This window comes from Lactuca sativa, chromosome 1 (assembly GCF_002870075.4).
Source record: "Lactuca sativa cultivar Salinas chromosome 1, Lsat_Salinas_v11, whole genome shotgun sequence".
Taxonomy (NCBI): Eukaryota; Viridiplantae; Streptophyta; class Magnoliopsida; order Asterales; family Asteraceae; genus Lactuca; species Lactuca sativa.
Window position 1 is genome coordinate 93,431,994 of NC_056623.2, and position 9,945 is coordinate 93,441,938.

General features: G+C 31.5%; 1 protein-coding gene across 1 annotated transcript; it reads left to right on the plus strand.

The window, feature by feature from the left end:
• Positions 1–7,374: 7,374 nt before the first annotated feature.
• On the plus strand, positions 7,375–8,152 carry LOC111882830 (uncharacterized). Its single transcript, XM_052765641.1, has 3 exons — positions 7,375–7,511; positions 7,615–7,707; positions 7,788–8,152. Exons 1-3 carry the CDS (start codon positions 7,392–7,394, stop codon positions 7,854–7,856), a joined length of 282 nt encoding a protein of 93 aa, XP_052621601.1. The 5' UTR covers positions 7,375–7,391; the 3' UTR covers positions 7,857–8,152.
• The last annotated feature ends 1,793 nt before the right edge of the window (positions 8,153–9,945 follow it).

The following is a 9,945-nucleotide window of genomic DNA, read 5'->3' on the forward strand; positions in this document are numbered from 1 at the left end:
ATTGTACGTTTAAGAAGCTTATATGTTGCTCGATGTGAGAAGTGGTGAACAAAAAATCGTTCCAAAACCCGTCTAGTAGTAACAACAGTAGTCTGAAAATATCTGAGATAGATTGTTTCTAAATCTAAATAGTGAATGGTATATTAAAATCAGCTTCATACTTACTTCATGAAGGATCTGCTTTACTGATTTCTTGAAGGGTACAACCAAGTCCACATGATGCTCATCCAAAGAACACGATAAGAATTCATCATCATCTTCAACATTAGCGCCAAAAGAGGCAAATAGAAGAGTAAGAAAGACCTCAATCATGTTAGCACGAATGATCTTGGCAGAAAAACGGACCACAATGGTTTTAGCTTCATGTAATACTCTTTGGTTCTATAGTTCAAAGTATCATATCGAAGGATAGTTTCGAATGTTGTTGTTAAGCTGGTAACACTACTAGAAAACTAAGTAATTACCTACAGCATAATTGGTAGTAAATCCGTAGGAACAAGGCGTTACCTACAGATTTCCTACAAAAAACGGGTTGTAGGAAAAACCCTCGTGGGTAATTTTTTTCCTACAAATTAGCTACAAACGTTCCTACGCATTTCCTACGGAATATTATGTTACAAATTTAACTACGGAATACCTACGGAACACGTTAACTACGGAGTACTTACAGATTACCTACGAGTTATTTAGCTATGGAACTCCTACAAAATACATACGGATTATTTTCCTACGGAATACCTACAAAATGATTTTCCTACAGAATACCTACCAACTACTTTACATACGGATTACCTACAAACTGATTTTCCTACAGAATACCTACCAACTGATTTTCCTACAGAATACCTACCAACTACTTTACCTACAGATTACCTACCAACATTTTTTCCTACGGAATACCTACAGATCTTATTGGATTTTATTTCCTACCGAATACCTACTGAATATTTATTTCCTACAGATTTTCTATGAATTTTTTACCAGTTTTTATTGTTATATTAAATTTATAATTCCTACAAAATATTTATTTCCTACAATTCAGTCAAAAATCTATTGTTATGTTAAATTTATAATTTAAAAAATATCCAAATTTTATGCTAAAAAAAACCAAATAAATAATTAAAATAATAGTCAAATACCATTACATTCATTACCATTAAAATAGTCACAAACATGTCATTCATACATTCAAATACTCAAAATACCATTACAAAAACTAAGAACTAGTCGTTACACTTGCAATTCCATTTCAGTTCGCATTTGTTGCATTTGCAAATTCATTTCACTTTGCTTTTCTTCCATGACTTGTTCCATGTTTGACATTTTTTGTCGCAACTTATTTACCTAAATATAGCAAGACAAACACATGCAGTTAGTAAATGTAATTCAACTTTAAACCATGATAGCAATGTACTTTACTTTTAATTCAATATAAAAACACACTATTGCTAATAAAAATGTACATTGTTTTTAACATCCATAATAATAACTTTTAATATGCATAATAACAACATACTATATTTTTATCCATTATACCATTGTACTTTACATTTCCAATCCATAATATCAATATACTTAAATTATTATCAATAACAACAATTTAATTTACCAAATATCAATAATAGCAACATACTATAATTTTCACCTATTATAGCATTATGTTTTACTTAATTTAATAATAGAAACATAGTATCATTTTCAACCATAATAACAATGCACTTTACCTAATATTAATAATGACAACATATTTCAATTTTCACCTGCAACAACAATATACCTTACCAATATGAACATATATTTTTCAGCCATAGTAAGTACCTCTTTACTTGATTTTCTTTTCTCTATAATATATTATGTAAATAATAGTACCTCCTGTTGTGACTTTGCAAAGTCAGCAGAAGCTAAAGTTGACTCATAAGAATATGCACCCGTCATCAGAAAGTGAAGATCCGAGTATTCTGCCCCATAGATAGGACCTTTTTGTTTCCTGCCTTTCCTAAGCAATTGTGTTTAGGTCCATAATTCAGGATCATTCACATTATGTTGAGTCGGATCATCACCATATTTTTTAGATAGGGCTGTGTTATATGATTCCTACATTATACCAAAAGAAAGTTTTTGTTATTGTACTAAAAAGTAAAAACTAATATTAGTAAATATATAAAAAGATAAATACAACTTACGATCACCACCCTAGATGTCTCATTCACAAAATCCACTGGCGCCTCTTTATCTCCCCCAAAATATATTTTCTTTGATTCGGCGGTAAGATGTGTCTTATAATAAAGATCAATGAATGAGGGGTCTTCACCCGTCAACTGTTTCTATATAAACGACACAACATAATTAATATAATTAGTATTGAAAGAAAAATGTATCATTAAAATCTATTCTCTATTGAAAGCCCCATTCCTAGTGAGTCTCTTTTGAAACTCCAAGAAATAATTGACATAATGTCGAAATTCGGTATTGAAAGCCCCATTCCTAGTGAGTCTCTTTGTGTACATCCATTCTCTATTTGATGTCATTTCGATCTATAAACAACGTTTAAGGTATCATTCTACTTAATTAATGTAACGCCCGTAGATCAGGGCTAGTCAATTTAGGGACAATAAGCGTCAAAAATGACTTTTTGATAGAAGATTATTTAGGATGAATAATCCTAACTAAGTTGTAGTATATGTTACAAGGTTTCCATGCATATAAAGAACGCCAAAATCCGAGTTATAACAAAGAAGTTATGACCTGTCGAAGTTTCGCGACAGAACCGGCACGACACAGCGCGACGTAAAAAGTGAATTTACGTTAGAGCGATATTTAGCCTTAGCAATCTAAACGAGAATCGAAGATCTCGTTGTTGGTATCGAAGCGATAAAAAGTTAGGCGAAAACGGACGTCAGACGAAGAAGTTATGAGTTTATAACGAAATTTTCTGTCCCGACCTATTAAAAATAAATAATAAAAATAAAAGTCAAAATTAGCCGACGGAGTCTAAACGAAAGTCGTAGAGCGTAGTCTCACCTACGCGTGGATATAAAGAACGTCGAAAACGGAGTTCGTATGAAGAAGATATGAATTTTCGAAGTTTATTAATGAATTAATAATTAAATTTAATTATTAAATCCCGGTATTATCCGAAGGCGAGTCATCGGACTCATCCGAAGTACGCCCCACGTACGAGTGTATGCCCTGCGTACAGCGAAGCATGACGACCTTCGCACTCGAGTTCTTCGGATGACGCATGCAGTGATGAATTCGGACGCATACGCCCCGCGTACGCCTGTACGCCTCGCGTACTCCGAGGCTCCAGCCTCCTATAAATAGGATGCGAGGGCAGCCGGTTCTTTTGTTCATTTTCCCTCTTCTCTCTCCCGTTTTGCATCGATTTTCATGCCAGAAATACCCCGAAGCCCCGGTATTATTCTCGAGCCCCGAAGCAAGTCCCGAGATCCCGAAGATCCCGAGAAGTGCGGTTCCCGAGCCGAAGCTCTGCCCGCAAGAAGTTCGATTTTTGTGGAGATCTTCCAGATCTACCGAAGAATACTACTTCTGCAAGTCGTAGTGCTGTCCGATCATCTTCTGATCATGTGAGTGTATACTACCTTTCATAAACACGATAATAATACAAGTATGGTTTGAGTGTATTAAGTATATTGTTGTTTATATGTGTGGGTGTGTAGTTATTTTCTTCTAACACATAAATATGAAGTATTTGCTATGAAATACGTGCTATGTGTTTATATGTTATTTGTCTATTTGAGATGGGCATGGAAATTGGAGTTTTATACAGGTGTTAAATGATTTAAACTGTGTAAGTATTTATATCTATAAAATTGTTGGGTAGAACATAGGTAGATGGAATAGTTGGTGACTATGGAGTTAGCGCCTATTGTATAAACCTTGGCGACGATGTGACTTCGTGCCTATTTGATGAACCTTGGCGACTATGGAGTTAGCGCACGTTGAGTAAACTTTGGCGACTATGGAGTTAGAGCTTGTTGAGTAAACCTTGGCGACTATGGAGTTAGCGCTTGTTAAGTGAACCTTGGTGACTATGGAGTTAGCGCCAGATAACTATGGATTTAGTACTTGATAAATAAGCTTTGGCAGCAATGGAATTCGTGCCAAATTCCTTACGAGTAAATGAATGAAGGATAGTTGGTTCTTAGGGTAAAACCTTAAGAAGATAATGGGGATGGGTAATTGGGTTGATTGTTTGCTGATTAAATATAATAATTATATTATTGTGGGTTGAAAACCCTATATGCTCACCAGGCTCCCAAGCCTGACCCACTCAGTTTTCTTTTCATTACAGGTAATGGCACAAGGGTATAAGTTGGTGGACTTGACGAGAGATTTTGGATTATAGATCAGTAGTTAAATAACTATTGTAAGATCTATTTTATATTGTTTATGCTTTTGGTCTATAACGAACATGACATCCCGAGGTTTTATTATTTAATGAAAATACATTCTTTTCGAGAAATGTTTTGATAAATGGTTATCATATTTTATTTTGGGAACAAATTCTGCAACCGTTTTCTTTAAACGATCACTCTGATTTATAAAACAAAGCATAAACAAATCAGTCTTTTCTGGCCGTGAAATTTGGGGATGTCACAATTAATCCCAAACAAATGAACATACCAATGTACTTTACACTAAACAAATAAACATATATGTGGTATAACCTATTTAAGGTTGGAACTACAATTGTTATATGAAAATTTTAAATTTAAGTTATTGATAGACATTTATGAAAACATATAATAAATTACAAATAATAAATTTAGAATAAAATGTGTTTTGTAATTAAAAAATAAAAGATGTTATAACACTACTAGAAAAAGGAAGGATTTCCTATGAATATTTCCGAGGAAAAGGAATTTCTCGGTATTACCTACGAATTACCGAGGAAAATCTTAGGAATAACAATAAACACGCTTACCTCGGAAATCCCTCGGAATTTCCTACACTTTTCCTAGGATATTTATAAATACCCAACTTTCCTCGGTATTTCTTTGGTAATATTCTTTTTAACAATTTCTTTCTTGTAACAAAAAAAAGTATATCGAGTTTATGTAGAGAATACACTCATTGTTCCACACTTTTCGTATGAAGTTTCTACTAACTACACTTTCCTCGATATTTCCTCGGTATTTCCTACGCTTCTCCTAGGATCTTTATAAATACCCAACTTTCCTCAGTATTTCCTTAGTAATATTTTTTTAACATTTTTTTCTTGTAACAAAATAAATCATATCAACTTTAGTAGAGAATACAGTCATTGTTCCTACACTTTTCCTACGAATGTTGTACTTACTACACTTTCATCGGTATTCCCTCAGTATTTCCGAGGAATGTCCTAGGAATTAGCATATAAATGATCAATTTATATAGACACTTGTGTTACTTAAACAAATTAAACCATGACTGTTACTACACTTCACTACTAGAAAAGAAATTTCCTTACTTTCCAAGGGATTTCCTAGGAATAGAATCCTTTTTTTTTAAATTCGATGTTGAAACGTCTTTTTATTTGTTCAATATTTTTGTACAGCATCATTATACATGACTTGTTTTTAGCTTACCAATTTATGGATGATATATACATATGTATGTATGCACACCACCATAACACATTACTCAAAACATTTGTTTATCATTATATATTCTATATATTGTATGTCTATATATGTATGTTTACATATGTGTATAATATAGATTTCCATAAGATAAAGTATTTCATGTATACAAAGTTGCACAAAATATGGAACAGAAAAATAACGTTTGAACCTATAAGAATGAAAAAACGAGTTTGATTTCTAGGAAATCCCTTGGAACTTCAAATGCCTTTCCAAGAAATTTGTGATGAATAATGTATTTCCTAGGAAATCCATCGGAAGTTTCCACACTTTTCCTAGGGATTTCCTAGGAACGCAATCCATTTTCTAATATTAAAAGTTGAAACATCTATTTTTTCGTTCAATATTTTGTACAACTTCATTATACATGAAATGCTTTTAGTTTACCAAGTTATGCATGATATATATATATATATATATATATATATATATATATCTATATATATATATATATATATATATATATATAAATGTGTACACCACCATAACACATTACTCAAAACATTTGTTTATCATTATGTATTCTATATAGTGTATGTGTACATATGTATGTGCATAATACATATTTTTGTAAGATAAAAGTATTTCATGTATAACAAAGTTGCACAAAGTATGAGACAAATAAAAAATAATAAGAATGAAAAAATGAGTTTGATTCCTAGGAAATCCCTTGGAACTTCCTATGCATTTCCCACAAATTTGTGACGACTAATGTATTTCCTCGGAAATCCATCGGAAGTTCCCACATATTTCCTAGGGATTTCCTAGGAATCAAGGAAATGTCTCGGAAATATATTTCCTAAGAAATTCCTCGGAAATATATTTCCTAGAAAATTCATCGGAAAAATAATTCCTAAGAAATTCCTCGGAACTATATTTCCTAGGGAACTTCTCGGAAAAATATAGGCTAGGAAATTCCTCGGAACTACCGACAAAACATATCTCCTCGGAAATGCCTCGCAAATTTCCTCGGAAATCCCTTACAAAAAGTTTCCTAGGAGGGTTTTACCTACGCACAACTATTCCTCGGTATTTCCTCGGAAACACCGGTTTCCTAGGAATTTCCGAGGAAATTGTCCCTCGGAAAAAACGTGTTTTTTTAGTAGTGTAAGAAAAAAAAATATGTTTACAATTAATAAATAAAAATGTTATAAAAAAAATTAACATACTGATATAAATTCCTAATTAATGAGTGGTAAAGGAAAATACATATAATGACATTTTAATCAAATATGACAAATCAATTTTATGTTATAGAATATTTTGTAAGTTAAAAAAATTCTTTAATATCTGTTTGGAAAATATACGGATCTATTGTGTCAAATAAAATTGTTGTGTCAAATAAAAAATATTAAAAATATTAAAAAAAAAAAAAAAACTATTGTGTCAAATAAAACTGTGAAATGTGAATTAGGAAAAAAAATAATCACTCAAATAATGTCATTATCTAAAAGTAGAAAACAAAAATATTATGTTGACTAATATGTTGTTCTTTCAAAATAGGGTTAATTTCATTTATATCATAATTGAAATATAAGTTTGGATATAAATGTTAATTTTATAGATTTAAAAGGATATATACGTAATTTAAACTTTTACAAGGATGTTAAAGTAATATTAAAAGTTTACAAGGATATATATGAAATTTAGCCTTCAAAATAATGTCATATTGGAAGAAATACAGTTCACAGGTAGTTAAACTCTCTCTTTCATATTTTTTAATCTTGAATTTAGCTTCATGTGATTATGTTGTTCTTGCTAATAAGTAATAACAATTATATTATGCTTTTTATCACGGATATAAAAGGTGCCAACATATTAGTAGACATGCATGGGTACTTTATTGATTTTCGTCTTTATAAAAAGGTAATTTCCTATTTCCTTTATGCTTTCTTATTAGTTTTTATGATTTTACTTTTTTTTTTTCTTTAAACAAATTTGTTATTGTATGTTTGATATGTGTTTTCAGGCACATGCAGCAGCTAATCCTGTTGTTTATGAAGAGTATTTAGAGAAAAGGAAAAAGGAGAAGGATGAGGAGGAGCGTAGCACACGTATTACGGTTAGTATCTAAAGAAGGGCAAATTAGGAAATATAGAAAAATAAAACAATATAATCTTTTTTATAATTCTGTTGTTGCAGATTAAGAAGAAACTCCCTAAGGTTAATATTCTTGGGGATCATTGCTGGTTCTGGAGAAGGAGATGGTGATGAAATGTGATCAAGTGATCGGGAGTTAACAGAACTAAAATGGACGTTATGAGGAAGGGACTGTGAAGCTGTACAATATCAATGTTCTAATTTTTTTTTTATAGTTTCTTGCACAATTTTGTATCAGACTTTTGTTATCAAATTTTCTATTATACATCCAGTCTTCAAATCCAAACATCAATGTGAACTGATTTGGAGTGGAGTTGTAGTTTTTTTATTGTTTACTGTACATCTTTGTGGCTTCACAGCAAGATAACGTTTGGTTGCATTTGAGTTCATTTGATACCTTTTTGGTTTCATTTGAGTTGAATGTTATTTAATTTTAGTGTATGTGTGATTATCTAGCAGATGGGTTCAATAGAGTCAAAAAAGAAAGAGAAAAGAAACATACATGGATAAACAAGTGTTTCCCCACAGCCTAATCCACCTGGAAAGTCTCTAGCTAAAGCCATAAGTAATTCAACAGTATCTTTAGCAGCCAAGTCTGCAAATGATTTGACTCTTACTAATGCTAGTTCTCAAGGCACATTGCAATATAATGTCACCGGTTCATATATTTGAGTTGAATGTTATTAAATTTTCTAGTTTTTTTTAATAGCTAGTTCTATATTTTTTTTTATTCGAATTGTTGTTTGGTTTTCTATTTGGACGGTTGTTTGATCACATTTTTTGGTAAAAGCTTTGTGAAATATATTGTGTTGTTTTGAATGGCTAGTTAAAATTTTAAATCTTATTATCAAGTGAAATATATATATTGTTGTTTTAAGCACTGGAAACATGGAGACCAAACAGGTGTTTGATGGAACTCCTCCTCCTACTTTACTGGATGATTCTAAGCAACAAGCGAGGCAGGGAAAGCACAGAAATCGACAGGTTACAAGTATGGAAAGCACAATTGAAATCACAGGAAGAAAGGCCACATAATGAACTCTTGTATTCAAGTCAATTTGGGACAGGGGCAATTCGGTCTTTTTCTGTCTATAAATTTTTTTGTGTTAATATACTTCTATGGCTAGTGAAACCTTATAAGGTAATCTTCGGTCAGAAGAGGAGTCTTCCACCAAACCTGTTTCAGTTACATGAACAATCATTAACAAACTCAACAAAACAAAATAACAAACGACAATCAAAACTGTTTATAGATAAAGGATAAGAGAAGTTAGCACGAATGATTTAACATCAAATAATGTTATATATGTGTAGAGAAAAATATATAATAATTAAAATAGTACATATAAATAGTCTATATCTCACTTTATTGTTTTTTCTTCAAGTCCTCATACTCACTTTATCATTACCTACTGCCCACGCACTTTATACATTTATCTTGAAAATATAAGTATTTCAATATCTTTGTCATGGAAAGCTCTTCTAGAATGATTTTGATATTTTTGTTTCCTCGGCCCAACATGTATTATCTTGGTCACTTGGTCTAAAAATAAGGTTATTAGTTACTACTTGATGGCCGATGGACAACAAGTTTACTCTTACGTTATTTGACTCGTCAAAGTCGTGAGTTGGATCCACTAGGTACGAGTTGACGCGTGACTCATATTTTTTGATCTGAGTCACATCAATTTCGAGTCATGCTACCAAGTTGGTAACTTTAAGTTTAAGGTTTGAAATAAATTCACTCGTGTGCGAGTTTCACAACTATGTAGAAAACTACCCAAGTACAAATACCACTTAAAATGTATTATTATTGCATGTTATAACACAAGCTTTGAATGTTTTCATGACACATATTATCCATACATTTTTAAAGTACTTTATAAACAGATATTTTTCTCTTTTTTACTTTTTACAATGTCACTTTGACCCCCTACACTTTAAACTTTGTAAAATGTCACTATTTCTTCATCGACTTTCTAAATTTTCGTGTTTACGTCTCGTAATATATATAATCTGAATTTCCTTAGTAACTTTTTTCGTTAACTAAAAAAACTAATTTATTACATGTTTATTTTTATATATATTTGAAATGGTCAACGTCTCGACGTAAATTTAGAAATTTTAATTTGGTAATTTGAAAAAAAGATTCTCGACGTAAATTTAAAACTTTCATTCGTTAATTTAAAAGAAAAATTAC

Bases quoted from the DNA above. Each gene is read 5' to 3' on its own strand.
- LOC111882830 (XM_052765641.1), top strand. From the start codon at position 7,392: ATGTTGTTCTTGCTAATAAGTAATAACAATTATATTATGCTTTTTATC. The intron at 7,512-7,614 runs GTAATTTCCTAT...ATGTGTTTTCAG, and splicing joins ATTTTCGTCTTTATAAAAAG to GCACATGCAGCAGCTAATCC. The intron at 7,708-7,787 runs GTTAGTATCTAA...CTGTTGTTGCAG, and splicing joins AGCGTAGCACACGTATTACG to ATTAAGAAGAAACTCCCTAA.